The 19,964-nt window shown below is 35.7% G+C and overlaps 1 protein-coding gene across 1 annotated transcript in view; it reads right to left on the bottom strand.

Moving 5' to 3' along the window:
• The window catches only part of CNTNAP2 (contactin associated protein 2), a gene marked incomplete at its 5' end in the record, with an annotated part of 1,047,398 nt that overhangs the window by 673,609 nt on the left and 353,825 nt on the right, over window positions 1-19,964 (bottom strand). Inside the window, one exon of the mRNA XM_083867656.1 lies at window positions 14,755-14,948. Coding sequence (XP_083723782.1) covers window positions 14,755-14,948 — 194 coding nt within the window. The remainder of the gene's footprint in view (window positions 1-14,754; window positions 14,949-19,964) is intronic.

Below are 19,964 nucleotides of genomic sequence, written 5' to 3' on the forward strand. Positions count from 1 at the left end.
AGACTTTGGCTTTTGACCTTCAAACTGTGACAACAGTACTTACTTAAATGCTTTTAAATCACAATATATTTGGACTTTACTGCTCTTGCAGCTATAGTTCTAGTGGGAGGAAGGGACTCTGCACCATTACTTAAAGAAAATTTCTCCAGTGCAAAGGATTTACACCAGATATATTAATTCACAAGTTCTAATAAAAGAGCCAGAGATGCTAAGAATAAGCAGGTTATGTATTCATCTTCTCTTTCAGTCCCAAGATATTCCTTACACAGATCAGGCAGTCTAAATATAGAACAAATATTGTATATGTGAGAACTAGGAAGCCATAAAGCAGTTTTTTATGTCCTAAACCAAAAAAATAAAGTCACCATCATGAAAATCTTGCTATAATATGAGCAGGATTCTAGCGCCTTAGTGGCAACCTGTATCAGGATAAATCGTGTTACAGGAGGCCTGAAAAGGACAGAGACTTTGTTTTATCAGTATGTCATTTCTGGGCAGAAACTGTAGTGTAGAGCTCTTGGTGTACTTGTTGCTCAAAGGAATTGTATTCTGAAGTGACGCAATATCTCTAGACTTTGGGTCTTCATCAGTGAAAGGAGCAGTATTTAATAGTTTTCTATCACCTAACCTTGAAAATAATGGTAGAATAATAAATCTGAAAGCCGTTCAAACTAACATACCTGTCAGTAACTTCATACTAAACAACAAAAGCAATAATAAAAACACTCCACTAGGCACAGACTCGAATGAAATATGGGGAAAAGATCTAATCAATAGGTTGTCTAGTAAGATCGTCAAAAACAAACTCTTCTTATTGATCTATTTTACTCTCAGATTTTTTGGGGGGTTTTGTGGGTTTTTCTTTAACCTTACACAGACAGCATGGACATGTCAGAAAGCTCTTACAGAGTTCAGCTTGAGACCTGCCATTAACATCTGCTTCCATACACAAGGAATTCTTTCTTTCCTGGCTTGTTTCTACTGATCAAACACTCAAGGCTGACAGGGTTACCTCTCCCTTCTCTCTACTCAAGCTAACAAACATATTTAACTTTTTTTTTTAAACTGCACATAATAAAGTTTTAGCTATGTCGTATCTGCAGATCTCTCATGGTCTTATTGCCTAACACAGTACAATGTTGATATATTTTCTTTTTTCCCCAATACACTGTGAGAATTTTACCTCTGCCTTTATGATTCCAGTGTTAACTAAATATTAATCTAGGCCCTTACCTCTGCTGAAGTAAGAGGCTTACCCATCTTTTCTATAGCTAAAAAAAAAAACCAACCAAAACAAAACAAACAAACAAACCACAAAAAACCTGTGTGTAATTATCAAAATCTCTAAGTATCAAAAGCCTTAACTCATGTTACAGTTACTCCCAACCAGAACTCATTTTCTCTAAGGAAATATAACAACTGTGCCATGTCAGCAGCTTTGCCTTATTTCTTTAAGCACTGGGACTTACTCGATTTATGAATATGAACATTTTATTGCTTCAAAAATGCTGCTTTAGAGAGGCACATCCTGAGTATGTTTGTCCAACAGTGCTCTTCTTCCTCTCCACCCTTTTTTTCCTGTCTCTCTGGTACTTCAGTAAAATCTGTCATGAACTAAAGAAGCTGTCTTGATGGGAATAGGAAAAGCATGTGTACAAAACTGTGCTGGGTTTCCAGTAAATTTATTATACGGAAAATAAAGCTGAAAAGTTTTGGTTTTTGTTGTTGTTGTTTTGTGTGTGTGTGTGTGTTGGGGGATTGTTGCTGTTGTTTTGGGGTGGGGTTTGTTTGTTTTTTCTTAAAAAGACTCAATCTATCCTCAGCCGCCACAAACTTTTTTCTACCTTAGCACTGAAATACTGTCATAAAGTACAGGGATCAGATCAGAGTCCTGTCACAGTTTTCTAAATATCTCAAAAATTAAATAACTAAGGTCAAGAAGTGATGAGACGAACAGAATATTTTTCCTCTTCATCCAATCAATGTTAATGTTCTGAAGTTTAAAAAGATTTTGCTTTGCAAATCATTCTGTACAACCAATTGGCTGGATTTGGAAAAGAGTTTGTGTGCTATTCTTTCTAGAAACAAATGCCTTTCTACTTTTTTTTAAAGTAACTTGCTCCTAGAATCTACTTAGTTTATAATCTAAGCAAGAAAATAAACAAGCTTCAGAATAATAGTGATTCATTGTATACACTTTCTTCTAGTATTTTCAGTGGCTCACCTAGGAGTAAGAAACCTATTATATTTTATAGTTTTCTGAATTTGCAAGACAAAGTCAGAATAACACTCTGAAAAAACAGTTTGCAAAACAATTATTTTTGACACTTCCTAAAATTTTGACAGTGCATCTAATCCTCCAAACAGTAAGAATTTCTTCCTGTGGGTGGTCTCATTAGGATGAATCCTCAGACAAACGTTCGCCGAGCATTTCTTGAACTTTAACTAAGCACTCTAGAAAACACGCTAATTTTAAAAAAAAAAACATTTAACACAATCCAGCATCCAGTATAGCCAGTGACATTTGTGCCAATATTTAAAACAAAAATTGTCAAAAATATCATTTTCATCTGATCACAACTGGTAAGGATATCATCAAGCACATTCAAACTGGTTTATACTATAGCTAAGACAAGACTTTATAGCAGTCAAGACTTATTTCTCTGTTGTGGTATTTTGTGCTGAATTCAAGTAGAGTTGGGAGGAATGGTTCCACATTAGGTTTTAAAGATTAGTATATACCAGTTTTTGCAGTCTGTAATTATACAAATAAAAATCCTATTATACCTTTGTAAGTTCCTATGATGTCAATTTAGTTAAATTTATGTATGTAAAAGCAATTTAATAGACACATTTAAGAGACTGGAAATAAATTAAAGCAAGTTTTTCTCTATTTGTCTACAAGAAATTAGAGTTACAGCACTATTAATCCGCATCAATGTTTCACTTGAACGCATTTGTTATATCTAACGCTCCTGTATTGCAGTTCAGAAAACTTATGCAGTTTATTTTTATTTTCATTTACATTACATAAACAGATTTCAATAAAGATTAAATCATAATCTATGAGCATAAGAAAATACATTATATAAAGTAGTGAAAAATACTCACACAACTAAAATAGCAATTTTTTTTAACAAATTGTTATATAAAAACAATTTTAACAAATTCTGCCAAGAGTACAGTCTGTATGATGATACAAAAGTAGCACTGTTCAGAAATACATTAAGCACATATTTGCTGTCATTTTACTTCATGCTTTCTATTGAACCCAATAGGAGTTAAAGTTCCACCTAAAAGGTGAGGGCTTCTTTATATGCCTTTCTGAATAAGATCTGTGCCAATAAGCAATGTGCTATTCTCTATCTTAAGGAATTTGAGGATATTTTTAAAAACTAAAAAATACATGGCAAGAAGAAAATTTAATAAATAGCACAATGGAGTGTGCTTAGCCCAAGTCTAACTTTTTTATATTTTTGATGTCAATTTACCACTCGTGAAAGGTGTCAGATTAAGACCCCTCAGGCTGAAGTTATCTATACAGCCACAGACACACAGTGCATCAGCAGCAGCATTGTCAAATTTCCCCATAAAATGAATTTCTCCTCTTAAGCTGATCAAAGTTTATACACTGCTAAAGAAATTAAGATGTTTTCTTTTTACCTTTTTTTAAAAATTATTTAATTTTTTGATATCAGAAAAAAGAATGGAAAATTACTTTCATAAAGAAATGAGGCCACTTTCTAGCATTAAGGGGACTTCAAATCACATATATTTGTGATGTTGTTTTTTTTTTTTTTGTGATCTTACTTGAGCAAATTATTATTTTGAAATCAGACTCTTGGCCTTAAATTGCCTCTTGGCCTCCCACTATGCATTATCTCACCTTCTTTTTCGCAAATCTCAGCCTCCAGTCTCCCCAGTAAGCAAATACCAATTCTCTAGGGAGAACCAGAGGCTAAAAGTACAATTCCACATATGGACAAGTCCAAAAATATACATTGAAGTGAATGCTCACTGATTCAACCATCACTTGCTCTCAGGTAATTAACTTCATCTTCAGCAGAGAGATAACACCTAATGAGCCAAGTGGCAAATGGGAGACAACTTTTACAAGCTATGCTCTGTTCATACCACACCTCCCAGAAGTAGTACAGAAAAAGGCCTTTGTTTCACCTAAATTGCCACAACCTCGTCTTTCATGTGCTAGCACAAACCCATCTATTCTGCCAAACACAAATATTTACAGGGCATATTACAGAGAAAAATAAAATGCTGTCTGTGACCATCTCCCAGTATAAGAATTTTAGTATTTGCAGTGTGTAGTTGTCTCAACCTAAGAGTTCTTCTGATAGGAGTACCTTTCAGTTTAATTAAATAATAATTTAAAGGGAAATTAATTAATTAGGAAGAACCAAAAACCTTTCTAAAAATCCATAAAATAAGAACCAGACTGAAGCTTTGACCACAGCTTTGTACACAGTTTCATTTTTGCCAGGGCCCAGCAAAAAAAAAGTTGAGAACATTTTCTGTTTTCCACCTGCCTAACACTTAACTAAGGTTTTTATAATGTCATATGGTACTGCACAAAGAATTTCAGTCAGACCATTTCTCCTTTTTTTTTTTTTTTTTGTAAATATTATACCAACACACTTGGACTTACTCTCTGGCCATGCAAACTCAATTTTAAACACTTAGTTTTATAACTTTAACATTTGAAGTTGGGTATAGGAGTGTTTCATGGATCAGAACTTAAATCACTTTTCATATGCACTATTAAAAGGAAAATGTAGACTAGTAGTGCTACCAAATGGGGCTTGCCTTGAATTTAGAACTAATATCTGAAGTTTCCTAATGTTTATGGATATTCTATGATGCATTTCACTACAGAAACCAAGGCCAGATAAATAAAAGCCATATGCATCAAATACAGAATATATTAGAGTTGATTTGCCTTTTCATTTCAACAAGTTAGCTGTTTGGGCAAATCTTGGACAATATCCAGAATCAAAAGGCTGTAAGGAACTTCTGCACGTTGTTTGGTTCAGCTCACTGAAAACCTCTTTGGACAACTTCTTGAGTTTCATGATGAAAAAACTAGGAAGAAGCTAAGCAAGTTCTTGACAGATCAGATTTTCGACAGCTAAGTATAGAAATGTATTCATAGAATCACAGAATAGTTTGGGTTAGAAGAGACTTAAGTATCATCGAGTTTCAACTCCCCTGCTGTGAACCTTCCGCTAGGAAGAGGTTACTCAGAGCTTCATCCAAACTGGCCTCAAGCAGGTCCAAGGATGGGGCATTCATGTCTTCTCTGGGCAACCAGTTCAAGTCCCTCACAACCCACACAGTAAAGATTTTTTTTCCTAATATCTGGTTGGTCTAAACCTACTCTCATTTCATTAAAGACCATTGACCCTTTTTCTGCCACTACGTGCTCTTGCGAAAGGTCCCTTTCCATCTTTCTTGTAGGCTCCTTTCAGGTATTGAAGAGCTGCAGTCAGGTCACCCTGAAGTTTTTTCTTTTCCAGAATGAACAAACCCAAATATTTTAGCCTTTCCTCGAAAAAGATGTTCTCCACCCCTTAACTCTATTGGTGTCCTCCTCTGGACTGGCTCCAACAGGTCCATGTCTTTCCTGCGCTGGTGGCCCCAGAGCTGGATGCAGCACTGCAGGAGGGGTCTCACCAGAGAGGAGCAGAGGGACAGAATCCCCTCCCTTGCCCTGCTGGCCATGCTGCTTTGGAGGCAGCCCAGGACACCTTTGTCTCTCTGGGCTGTGAGTGCACAGGGCTGGGTCATGTCCAGCCTCTCATCCAGCAGCAGCCCCAGGCCCTTCTCCCCAAGGCTGTTCTCAATCTGTTCATCCCCCAGGCTGTGCTGGTACTGGGGGTTTACCTTGACCCAGGTGCACCCCTGCATTTGTTCTTCTACTATGAAGGCAAATGCATTGCAGAAGTCTTTTAACATAACAAAATATAATGACAAAGTTAAAAACAACACTCATGCTTTATAACTCTACATTTTCTAATTTATTTTAAGGCAAATCAAATACATTTATCATTACTTTTTTGGAGTTTTTTTACATCTGTGGAAATTACTGGACCTCCGATTTCTAGCCATACTTTTATCAAATGAGACATTAGCTACACTACTCTAGTGTGACTTTTTAACCTAATATGTGATGTGAAATTAAAAATCAGTATCTATCAAAAATAAAAGTGTCCTAAAGCAGACTTTTGGTCATATGCTGCTCATCTTCTATAATAAGAGTCTCATAAATTATTTAGTATATTTATACACTGTGCCCAAACAAAAGGGCTGGCAAGCTTCAAGGAAATCACTACAGTCCATTTCACTTGGGCACATTTAGTAGACTTAATCTAGACATTCAAAAGTGTTTCTAGAGAGAACCTGTAAAAATGTATAATCTTTGAAAATAGTGGTTCTATCATCTAAGGATGTGTTCAGGCTTCCTGGAGGGGATTAAGAGTGACCTAGATAACTATGCTAGGAGTTCTAAGAGACAATTGATGTACTCAACAAAGATGTGTTAGCTTAGATGTGATGCCATGGAGCCATGACTATGACTATTGTCATAGCTGAGCTGATTAAGTACACCATGTAGTCTTTTGGGCTGATTTAAGGACCTGTGCATTGTATTCATTGTGAGATGATGACGCTCTTAGGTATTTGAAAATCAAGTTATCTGAGAGCTAAAAAATGGATTTAGGTGCCTGCCTTTAGATGTCTTTGTTTAAATTGGGATGGTTTAACATAAATAGACAAGTAGTCCTCAGGCTAAAAACAACAGATTAGAAAATAATCCTTTAGAATGGAAATACTTATCAGACTACATTGCATACCTCACACATTATCCTAATTTTTCTTAATAGCCTGTACAGAATTAAGGGAGGGCTGGGATGCTGTCTGCCACCACACCAGGAGGAATTTTGTCTTCTCTCTACCTGGCATACTTTGTGATGGATTAAAAATAATTCTGCTTATGCCTCTGGAGATAGGCTAACACAACTATAGAATCTTCCTTTCAATAACAGAAGTAGCACCTTAGATTGAAAATAATAATAACTTTCTATCTGATCAAATCAGTTTCCAAATGCCAGCTTATTTTCCATTTAAAGATGTTATTTAAAGTTATAAGCAAACTCACAACCCCATGTTTCTGCTAAAAATAATATAAAGGTCTTTCTTCCCGCAAAAAAAGACATAATTTCAAAGATTCTAAGCAAAAATATGTTTAGAAGGTCTTCTAAGGAGGATATAACTTCATACGTAAAATATATTATTAGTTAGAGACACATAAGTGTCTATTTTTTTTGTTTGTTTATTTTTTCAGAAAAAGTCAGTAGTTTAAACTAGCATTACTGTTTAGCCCAGTTTGGTGTTAATCTTACTATTCCAACATTTAAAAGGCTATCAGATCTTCTGACATTTTAATACAAATACAGTCTGTGGCTGTGACAGCATTTGGCATAGATATATTTTGCCATGATATTTCAGATAACCCCAAGTATGTTTCTCTAGATGCATTTAAAAATCTTCACAGCTTCTCTTAACAGATTCCACATGGAGAAGAGTAGATTAGGAAACAGGCTTCATCAGGATAGCACTGATGCTTATCTGCAACTTTCTTTTCTCCAGGGTTTCTAAAAATTCCATTTCAGCAACTGCCTGAATTTCTAAAGGTGTCCCATCAAAACTTTATTACATTTATTTGACATAATAGTGGAGACTATTAAATTTGATCTGTAAGAGAATTTAGGTTTACTACAGCAAAAGAAATGTTTTTCTGTATTCGTATCAGTCAGAGGCCCTCAATGTATAGGTCAGCAATGTCCACTAAGTGTTGAGACAAAGTGAGTTGGGTGGGAGTTATGACTCCTCATTCTCTCAATACACCCATAAAGGTGATATTGGCTGTTGCAAGTGAATGGAGAAATCTTTATGAGATAAAGTTATGGGAGACAGGTACTCAGAGGCATAGCAGCCAGGCAGGATAAAGCATGAAGGAATTAACAAAAGTCACATGGGAAATTCCAGTAGAAAAATGAAAATTTTCCCTCTATGTGCTATACCCACCATTAAAAAAAAAAAAAAAAAAAAAAAAAAAAAAAAAAAAAAAAAAAAAAAAAAAGTGGTTTTAGCAATTAATTACCTGGAGAATAAAAGCCAGTGAATATGACACTGGTAACCTTGAGACATTGCTAAGGAGACAGCAAAATACCAGACAAAATCCTGCCAAATAGGATAAGTCAGGGACTCATCAGATAGAAAACGACATTCCCAAAAGACTTATAAACACTAGCCAAAACTTTTGCACTGATTAATAGATCAAACCAGTTTGTCATGTTTAAATAAGTCTGCACAGTATCTGATATTCTAGTAGCAGCCCAGAAACAACAAATCGCAGGTCAAAGACCATTCTAATCACATTTCATATTTTCTAAATCCTCTCATAGCTATAAAAAAAGTATAACGTCATGTAAACTAATTTATTTTTATTAAATAATGTAATTCAAAAGAAGTACTTAAAAAAAGGACAAAATATCCAGGCCTATAAGCCCCTTAACCTAGTAAATCTTTCTATGATGTAAGTTGCCAGTTAAGATCTTATGAAGTAAACACTAAAAAAGGAAAACAGCATTAAGTATTGAACTCAAGAACTGTTTCATAACATCTTTCATTAATATTCAGTTTAGGGTATTGGAAATAAGTTGCCTCTCAAGGGAAAAAGCAGTGACAAGTTTCACAAAGCAAATAATTCTTGCATGTCCTAACATAGTGGGAGTATGCTAGAATTTATTCATCTTCAATTTTTTGTTGCTATACACAAATCATTGTCCTCTAAGAGGTATGCGCTAAGTCCTTGGTTAGCTGAAAATTTTGCTCTGTAGAGCAGGTGGAAAGCACTTGGGAATGTGGTAAGGGTTGCAACTTTTTCTTGGAATAATCTCACCAGAAATTGCATGCCAGTATGAACAGAAATTCTGAGCAGATGGCTCACATATAATTTCAGCTAGGTAGAGCTGCATATGATTTCCTTATATCTATCTAATCATTAAATGTTACTTTAGGCCTGTCTGATGGTTGGTATTTCCAAAGGCACTCAAGAGTATCAAATATCTGAAGTCTCACACAGCTTGGAAAAGTTAATTATCTAACTCACTTGAGCTTCTTTCACAATGACTTTTGGCTCAAGCTGGTAGAAAAATATTCTGAAATGCTGAGAGCTTGTTTTCCTGTGAAAGCTAAATCCACTGTGCTGTAGCAACTTCCTTCAATACCAAGGGGAACCATGTAAATTTCTTTCACATAAATGAAGAGAGTATATTGCTCAAACAGTAGTTTATTCCTCACTTCCCAGAGAAACACAAAGTTCATTTTACAGTTAACACAGTGGATTCCTGATTTTTTCACCCAAAAGATGAACAGAATTGGAAGTACTAAATTTTTTTTTTAAAAAAACCAGGGTTTAAAGCTAGTTGGTAAGTAGATAAATTAAATTCCTTTCCAAAACTCATTCTTAGTGAAAACAATGTACTCATTCAATATATTTTCAATAATAAAAATAATACCAAAGCAGATGTTGTGCATAAAACACTCTAAGTTTTAATTAAAACTGAAAGAAAAACAACAATAGTATCAGAAATACATAATGGCTTTTAATTGTAGCAGCAGGCACTTTGTCGAGGCCTAAATTCTCTGTAATAGAGAAAAATCTGCTTTCATTTACATCTTTGCAGCTCCACTGATGTACAGAATATAATTTGGAGGTCATGTGCAGAGAATCTACACTCCACCTTTCCTTTTTTTTTAAACTCAAAAAATGCATGGTCCACACCATATTATGTGACGGGTGAGCAACTGGCTTACAGGGGTGACATCAGAGTGGAGATCTGTCACTAATGGGGATCAGCAGGGCTCCATCCTTGGCCCTCTGTTGTTGAGCATCTCCATAAATTACTTGGACACAGGACTGGAAGGGATAAACAAGTTCACAGAGGATACAAAACTGAGAGGAGCTGTTGACTCTGAGGAAGGCAGAAAGGCTTCTCTCTGCTGAGAGACTTGGACGAATTAAAGGACTGGGAAATCATCAGCCATATGAAGTTAATCAGAGGAAAGTGCTGGATTCTGTACCTGGGATGGAACAACCTGGGATGTATGGATAGACTGGGCAATGAAATGCTGGAAAGCAGCACTGGAGAAAGAGACCTGGGGGTCTTGGATGATGGCAAGCTGAATTTGAGTCAGCAATGCACTCACTGCCAGGGGAGCCACCCATGTCCTGGGGTTCATCAGGCACAGCATTGCCAGCTGGGCAAGGGAGGGGGTTGTCCCACTCCGCTCTGCACTAGAGCCACCTCACCTTGAGGTCTGGAGGCAGTTTTGAGTGCCACAATACAAGAAAGATATGAAGATATTAGAGAGTGTCCAAAGGAGAACAACCAAGATGCTGAAAAGCCTCGAGAGAAAGTGTTATGAGGAGCGGCTGAGGTCACTTGGTCTGTTCAACACAGAAAAGACTGAGGGGGGACCTCATCACAGTCTACAACTTTCTTGTGAGGGGAAGAGGGGAGACAGACACTGATCTCTGCTCTGTGGTGACCAGTGACAGGACTCCAGGAAATAGACTGAAGTTGTGCCCCGGTAGGTTTACGATGGATATTAGAAAAAGATGGTCAGGCACTGGAACAGGCTCCTCGGGGAAGTGGTCACAGCACCAGCCCTTATAGAGTCCAAGAAGCATTTGGACAATATTCTGGGGCATGTGGTGTAGGTCTTGGGGATGGGCTGTGCAGGACCAGGAGTTGGAGATTCTGACCCCTGTGGGTCCCGTCCAAGACAACTTATTCTCTGATTCTGTGACTTTGATATCCCCAAGAATAAAATGCTGAGAGCTGATATCAAGTTCTGCTAGAGTAATCAAATTTTAGAAGACAATACTTGGTAAGATCTTTTCAATTCTAGCAAGGATCTACCAATTTCCTTTAGGAAAGATTTAAATGTTAGACATGCTGATCGTCTGCCACTGATGCATATAATTTGAGCCTCAATGTTTCAGAAGATGTCAGCATTTTCTTATAGCTATAGTGCATATTTGCATTATGCTTAATGGGAGACATTAATATAATCTGTATCTGAGTTAGCAAATAGAAACAGTGTTATATGTAGAATCTTGTCTGGTATGTGTTCATTAGACAAATAGATAGCACTGATACAGAAACCAAAATGAGCATCTATTACAAAACAGATTTTTTTTTTTTTTTTGTGTACATGAAACACCCCAGTGGATTGACATATAAAGGGAAACCTCATGACCTATCAAAATTAGAATCTCAGACTACAAGAGTGAAGGTAGGAGAGGTGATCAAAATTCTCTAGTTGCTAGGCATTTTATGGAAAGAGGCCACATTCACTCATCTTATTAAAATTCATGAAAATTGAAAATATCCAAAAGCCCAGGAGGGGTGGGGTCACAAAATCTATTTCACAGAACTGGGAAGCTTACTCTAAATTCACCTTGAAAGCACTTTCCCTATCACAGACTTCCTGAGAGCCTTTTGATTTCTCTCCTACTTAGGAGGTAATTATAGAACTTCTTTTCCTCCCTGACGAACACATACAGAAAGAGTTCACTTCAGCCTTTTATGCAGATTATAATGTTTTGTTCCTGACTAGATCTCTATTGCAAATTATTTCTCCTTTTCTCTCTCTCTAATTCATCTATTTAGCTTTATTTTTATTTCCCTTTGTTTCTCACATCTCGTCCTCTGTGTCAAATGATATCGTAACTTCTTTAGTATTAAATTTGTTGACTTTTGCACTTCTCTCTTCCTCTTTTAATTTACTTTTGCATTTAATTTTAAATTTACTGTTGTCAGAAAACAATGACATTCAGGCACAGGGATGATGGAAGAGGGATTTTAAGCAAAGGCTGCGTAGTGTATTTCTCCTGTGGATAAATCTCTTAAAAGGCACAAATCCAAAGGTAAAGAATAAATTCTTTCTAGTAAGGTTTCTTAGGGCACCAGAATCATGAGATTTTTAAAATCACCACAACCATTTCAGTCAGGAGGAATCTGATTTTATGAGTTTAAAACGCCTATGATAGATACTTGGCTTACATGGTCTAGTCTGGTCCTAACGACTACCACTGCTTTTAATTGCTTGTACAAATTGATGCTAAACAGAAGATTTAATGGGAAATCTACATCATTCTCTTTTCACATGGGGGAAGTCTGTCTCCTTGTAACACTACTACTACAATAGGACCACAGAATTTCTCCATGCTCAGGGAACATATTAAGATGAATATTTATAATAACTAATAAACAGTATTTCTAAGATAAAACAAAAGCTGAGACATCATTTAACCACCAAAGAAATACTATTTTAGGCAAACTAGAATTAGAGTCAAGAACTGTGGCCATTTTATTTTTTTGATAACAGCCCACTTCTACTCTTAAAAGAAAGCAAGGATAAGGTAGCATTTACTTTTTAATCTGCTTTTCTAATATTTGGTAATTTTAAGACGTGAACAATAGCAGTACTGAAGCAACCAGCTTCCTACAATATATCAAAACACAGCATTCCAAATAAAAACAGCAGACCTGTGTGGATCATCACACTCTTTTCCCAGTGATGTCAATGATCAATAACAGACCAATAGTATTCTCCTGAATTCATCAAGCATACATAAGGGCTAATAAAGAGAAAAAGGAAATGTTCTTGCATGAAGAAGCTATCAATATTTTTGTACTAAGTGATGGTAAAAGCATAAAGACTTGCTACAAAGGCCTCACTCGGAAAGCTGTTCTGCTTTGGAAACAAGCAATCACAGCTGTGACTAAATCAACCAAACTAGGCATCACTGAAAGTTATTAAGAACATATTTTTCCTCAGCCTAACTATCCTGCTTTATATATTATTCACTTAGCCAGCTGCAAAGCTCTCTCCCATTCTTAGTGATTTCAACAGTAGTTGTTGGAAAAGCTCTTATACAGTTAGAATAGGTATATAAAAATATTTATAGCATTTAATGTTTACAGTAAATTGCCTTAAAAGAGAAATTTTTATATTCATCAAGCCTAAGCATAACTTGTCCCCTACTCTGATGAATAACTTTCATATCCAAGTTCTAAGGAATCTAAGCCAAAAACCAATATTTTTTTCTCTTCAAGGTTGTCTACTTCCCCAGCTTTAAATTCTACCTCTTTCAAAATCCTATCTGGCACATGGAGGATATTTTTTCAATAAATCAATACTGTAATAAAAAAAATGACTGTTTCTACGCACTTCACATATTAACTGAGTTTCTCTTATACAGATAAAATTATTCACCTTAAGCTCAGTATTTGACATTCATTTTTAATAACAGACCTTAATAAAAGAAGCACCTGGCAAGAATGTGAATCTAAAATATCACTATGTTAAAGCTTGTCTGCTTTGACATAATAGCTAATCACTTAATTTAGTTTCAGAAAGAATAACAACATTCTGCTGTTTTCAAAGTATTCTTTTGAAAAAGAAAACCATCTGAAAGAAATACTATGAGTATAGGCATGTTAAGTAATAGCTATCATTTTTTTGTCAGGAAAATAGAAGGCTAGTGTTTTCAACAAGAATGAAATTAGCAGTTTATCCATGAAAAAAAAATGTAAAAACCAAAGCCAAATTATACGCTTTTTTCCTAAAATGATTATGGCATAAATATCCCTTGTCATGGTTTAACCCCAGCCAGCAGCTAAGCACCACACAGCTGTTCACTCACTCCCCCATGGTAGGATGAGGGAGAGAACAGGAAAAGTCAGAAAACTCATGTGTTGAGATACAGCCAGTGACATAGGTAAAGCAAAAGCCACACTCAAGAAAAGTCATAAAGGAACTCATTCACCACTTCCCATGGGCAGGCAGCTGTCTGGCCATCCCAAGGAAAACAGGATTCTGTCACATGAAATGGTGACTTGGGACAACAAATGTCATCCCTCCAAACACATCCTCTTCCTCCTTCCCTCAGCATGGCAAGACGAGCATGACTCCACAAGGCCAGGTAAGGGATATCTCAGTGGTCAGCTGGACTCAGCTGTCCTGGCTGCTCTCCCTCACTGTTTCTTGCGCACCCACAGCCTACTTGCTGGAGAATGGTAAGAAGTAGAAAAAGGCCTTCAGGCTGTGCAAGCAGTGCTCAGCTTTAAGGAAAATATCCTTGAATTAGCAACAGTCTTCCCAGCACAAGTCCAAAACACATCCCCATATCAGCTACTGTGAAGAAAATCCTCTCCATCCCAGCTAATACAAACACAACCCTGTAGCACCTGTATGGAAAACCATACATACATGATAAAACAGCTCTCCAGCACATGTACGCACTAGGAAAAAAATTATCTTCCAAAATTTTAACAGGAGAATTTTCAAAACCACCCTATTATTTCATTCCATGAAATTTGTTAAAAGGAAAGAGGAGGCAAAGCATAAAAGACCCATTGAGCAATACCAGCAACAAAACAATTCTGCATGTTTTGCTAAATACCATCCTTCCACAATGGGTTTGCTAATCTGGGGATAGTCCTCCTGGACAGCAGCTACAATTTGAATGCCCGTGTTTTGAGCAAAGCTCTGTTCTACCCCAATATAAACACTGAGTAGTCATATAAGTTGTAGAATTCCAAAAATCCACTGATAGCCAACACCATTATGAGCACATGCCCCCACTTCATAGCAATTACTCACCCAGATGTTTCCATCTTGGTGGTATGGTTTCCAGTTTCTCCCTGTATCGCTGTAGAGCATCCGATATTGAGTAACCCAGTCGGAGCTGCTGTACCTGCCTTGAGTTGCAACAGCACTGATCTGCTTCCTGTTCCCAAAATCCACTTGCAGCCATTGGTAATGATCACTGTCTGATGGAGACCAACCTCCTGCACCTGTTGTGGAGAAGCAGAAGTGAGATTTAGGTCTCAGGCAGTTGCTTTGATGTGAACACATTGTGAAAATGCTGATTGCTGGAAGTCAGCCCAGCTGAGAGGAATAGAATACCAAAAATATTTGAACACATACAAAAGAAATATGAATTCCTTAACAAAAAGAAAATGCAAAACAAACTTTAGCACAGGCTTTAAGTACATTAAATCTATTGTCCTAATCATACTTTTATATAATTATAAGGATTTAATGGGATACCTGCTAATCTATCAATGCCTCTATAATGCTTTAATTATGGCTTATTCCTTTTTGCTAAATTATAATTTTTCAAGGGTTGACCAATTTTCCATGAAGTTCTTTTTCAGAGTAAGGGGCAAATCAATATTTTATTTTTTTATTTTCTATGCCTTTTCAATAACATTTCAAGTTGAAGAGATAATATAGATAAAAATGAGGAAATAAGAACAAGTTCTCTTATTTTTTATGTTTCACTATAGAGCACAAACTGAAAGATCTACCAGAAGAACTGAGAAAGGAGCAGGTACTGCAGGGCTAGACCCAGTTTTGATCTGCTGTTGTACAAGCTGTCACAGATTACATTGGCAGATGCCTTACACAAGTGTTAGTGTTCTTTATGGGTCTATGAATTAACTTGACAGCAATACTATTAATATTCTTCTCAGCCACTAGACTGTATTAAACTGTTCTAAATAAAGAAGGCCAGTGATGCATTGATAAATGTAATATTGAGACATTAATTAATGCAATTTCTTATTCTGAAATAAAAATATTAAGGGGAAAACTGGATTAGGATTCTTCAGAGAATAATAAAATTTCTCAGATAGCTATTGTAATAGTAAGCATTAGGAAATACATGAAATAAAAAAACTCATCTATCAAAACAGAAAAAGTGGAGTATCATTCTCTTTATAATCATAACAGACATTAATACACAGAAAACAAAATGTTTACAGACTTGATGTGATTTACAGGGGTTTCATTTTGCTTTTAGCTTTGAACCAAATAAATGTCTTGGCACACCATCAAATCATGTAGCGTAGTTCATGGGCCAATTTTTATTGCTTTTAATTTCACTTACAGTCTTCAATTGATGTCACAAGCCTCGTCTGCTTGCCAAACAAGCAACTTTTCTATACTGCATCTTATGTACTCCCATCATTAGGCGGCAGCATTGCCTCAGTCTTAGACAGCCCTAAAACTCATTTAGCTGCTACAGGTGTTAACGTTTACAGGTCATTGGATTTTTTAATGTTGTCATATCAACGGGATGTTCTGATGCCTTATGTGGTTGCCTTTCATGGTAATTAAAAGTGTAGCACTACACCAATGACAACTAATTTGTCAAAATTCTCAAGATTTGCAATAGATGCTTTCTTTCTGCTCTACCCAGCAAAAAAACCAGGATATTATAGCTGTAGGGAATAGTTAAATGTTATTTAAAGCAAATAAACCTAAAAAACCATCCTTACTGACATTGCAGGAAAAATATTCCCACACATTCCCAAATTCAAACTAGATCTAGTTTTGCAGAGATTATTCAAAACAGAATGCAGCTTCTTCATACATGCATGGAGATTGGAAGAATCAGCAGATGAAATAGCAGAGATTATGTTTTTTCTCCCTGTCCTAATATCTTCATCAAATTGATATATCTGAGATTGATAGCACACAAAAGATAAGAAGCTGGCAGTATCCAAAAGGCACCTTTGTAAAAAAACCCTTTGGTGGCCAAAAAAAATCCGTTCAAAATCGAAGATTTTTAAAAAGTTTTTTGAAAGACAAAGTTAAATAGTCAATCAATGAAATTTCTTTCATCACTGCAATGGTTGAAAAAGTATGACATACTATAATGCGATGAAGGTTAAAATAGATATTATGGTTTTACCATAATGCAGGAGATTTACATTAAACCAGGAGATTTTGTTAAGCACGTTTAAAGGAAAAGACTTTTAAGCATAACAAGATATAATTTCTTTATTTAGTATATTCATATTACTGAGACAAGATTTTGGCCTTCTGTAATGGATAAAAAGTCATCGCAAATTTCAACTACGTTTCAAAGAGTCTTCACCTACAAATAATTTGAAAAGTTTGTAAAAATTGAACATTTATTTTTATGTAAGAAGAGTTGGAAACCATTTTTCACATCATGCTTAAGAAAAGTTAGAGATGTGGCACAATAGTTACATCTAGGCCATGAGATGGAAACGTTACTTTTGAAAGACAGACTGCCCTGTAACCATTTCTAACAAGCAAGAGACAGGACTTTTAGTCAAGGTTGCAAAGAGCAGCAAACAATATTATCTTATATCTCAGCTTCAGATTTGCCTTCTGGCTTTTCCAAGCAAGTAAAGAAATAAATAGTTGGAAGGATGAAGGAAAAGCACACTGCTTTGGAGCTAAATGTGTTGCTGAGAAGACTAGCATGGTAAAGGAATGGTGGTCAGTCTGAGTGGGCCAGGCAGGCATCAGCCAGTCATCAGAAGCAGCCAGTGAGCATCAATCAAATTTGTCCTCTTCCACTTTGGTTCTCCAACCTGCATAGTTTGGGGAAGATGACTACTTTGTTCACTTTGTTGCTGAGATATGTAACCCCTAGTGGTCTGAGGATCCTTTTTTATCTTCAAATTTTTTTTCAGGTGCATGCTCTAAATAAGTTATGAAGATGTTGAATTAGATACAAATTTCTCCACTGTGAAATCTTGAAAACATCCTGAATTCACTGGAGGAATTTAATTAAGTACATTTGTGTCCATTCAGTTCAAGTAGCTCCAAAAATCTCATATCCCTCTAAATATGCACATGCTCACAGTTCTGCATATTGTTAAATATTTTGCTGAATAAACCCCTGGTTCTTCATCAGAATTCAGAATTTTGTTTGATACTGGGTTGGGAAAAGAGGAGTTACTGATAAATAATGTATTTTGCCTATTTAAATGAGCGAGGAATTTCAAAATCAAACCTAATTTCCACAATACAGCATTATTTTTGAAATGAACAGAACTTCATGGCCAGTACATTATGAAAGAATAATGAATTATCTTTAGGGAAGGAGCAAAATAACAGCATGTTAATAGTTTACAGGGAATATTACGTCATACTGAAACTAGAGTGGTGTATTAAAATTGTTGAATAATTGCTATTCAGAGTTATTATTCACACCTTGGTGTAAACTGTTCATTTTTAGTAGTTATAGGCTATATCCTGAATTTTATTATATTTATCATTTCCACTTTTTATTATGGCATAAAAATAGGCACTGGATACATGTTTTTTCATACAACGCTCCCTTTATTTCATGTACTGCCTTTTAGCAACAAATAGTTCAATATATTATGAAATCAATAGACTTACAAATTAGAAGGACATTAGAACTAAAAAATTGTTTTAAAGATACTGAACAGATACATATAAAACAGTTTACTTTCCCTAAAAAGGTGAGGAGTATTTGCAGAGCTTTTTGGTAGTAACGGTGCAATAAATTGGATTGCAGACAATATCTGCTACGTATTTTTATTTTTATGCTGTTCCAGAATTTAATGTGATTAAACATATTCATGCAGTCAGCAGCCAAAGCGACATGAACCAAGTGAATCATGATTTATGCCACACTGATTTATGCCACATTGCACTCCACACCACACACAGGACAACTCATTTATTCTTGAGCAAGAATGACTGTACATGAACTTTGTCAACAGAGAACTCCAAGTTCAGCAACAGTAAAGTCATCACTGAGCATGTGGCCCAAAAATCTTTGGGCATCCAAGAATCTTTCCTGTGCATAAAAGTCTGTAAGTTTAACCAGCACGGCCAGCCAGAGCATACCTGTGGTAAAAGGCTACTATGAAAGATTTCATAAAGCTTTATTTTCTAAACAAGTAATTTGATCTGCTCCTACTGCAGACTGACCAAACTACTGAAACAAATGCTTGACATGTCTTATGCAGAAGACATAAAACTATATTCAGAATACTAAGAACTTGTAAAAGTATAAATTGTTAATGATTTTACATCAAATAAAAATGATTGCTAACAAACAGTATTAACTTTATTACAAGAATTGAAGTTCAAAGGCCTAATTTTTAAAAATTATGAAGATTCCAACACGTTTTCTGTTTTTAATGCATTTTATTCCACAGGTTCATTCTGTGGAACAAAAAGCAGCATGAAAAACAGAGTTTATCTCTGAATGCCACATGCACAATTTATTTCTAGGAGTATAAAGAATTTAAGACAATGTGGGCCTATTTTTTTATACATAATTCCTTCCTTTTAATTAATTACACATTTCAGCTCCCTATTCAAAGTTGGGGAGTGAGTTACCTTCCATTTACTGCACACAAAGGCAGCCAACATATTAGCCTTACTTTCTTATCATTCCCCACAACGAATTGTCAGTAAGCAGCAAAGCTGGGGTAGGCTCACAGATTTTATATTTTTATCCAAATTCTCATAGGATACTGAGTTTACAGACCTATAAGAAGGGGGGCACTGATGATTTTTGAAAATATCTGTTCTGTTTTGGTTAGAAACAGAAGTTTTCAGTTTTCATTCTTCTGAAAATTTGGCACTTTCATTTTCATTCATGATGAAAACTGGAAACATTAATTTGCATGGGAAAAATTCTTGTTTTAGTCTCACTTGTTCATCACTCCCTACTTCAAATCACAAATTAAAAATACCAGTACTGCAGTAAATCTAGTGCCCTACTCTTCCCAAATAAGTAATAAAAAAGTTTCAATGACATGAATTTAAAAAGAAGAGGATCCTTACTCAGAAATTTCATTAGAAAGTAAATTATAGATGTAAGATGGAGGTTTGGGGGTAGTTACGATTCAGTGGATTATTTTATCTAATCATAGAACAATTCTATAGCCTTTCAGCACAGGAAAAAATGTGTCTTTTTTATTAATTTTGTAATAATAGCCTAAAACATTCCTAGAGTTTGAATAGTCTTATTTTTATGGGAAAACCACAACATAATCTTTTGATGA

Source organism: Zosterops lateralis (assembly GCF_965231275.1).
Source record: "Zosterops lateralis genome assembly, chromosome: 1".
Taxonomy (NCBI): Eukaryota; Metazoa; Chordata; class Aves; order Passeriformes; family Zosteropidae; genus Zosterops; species Zosterops lateralis.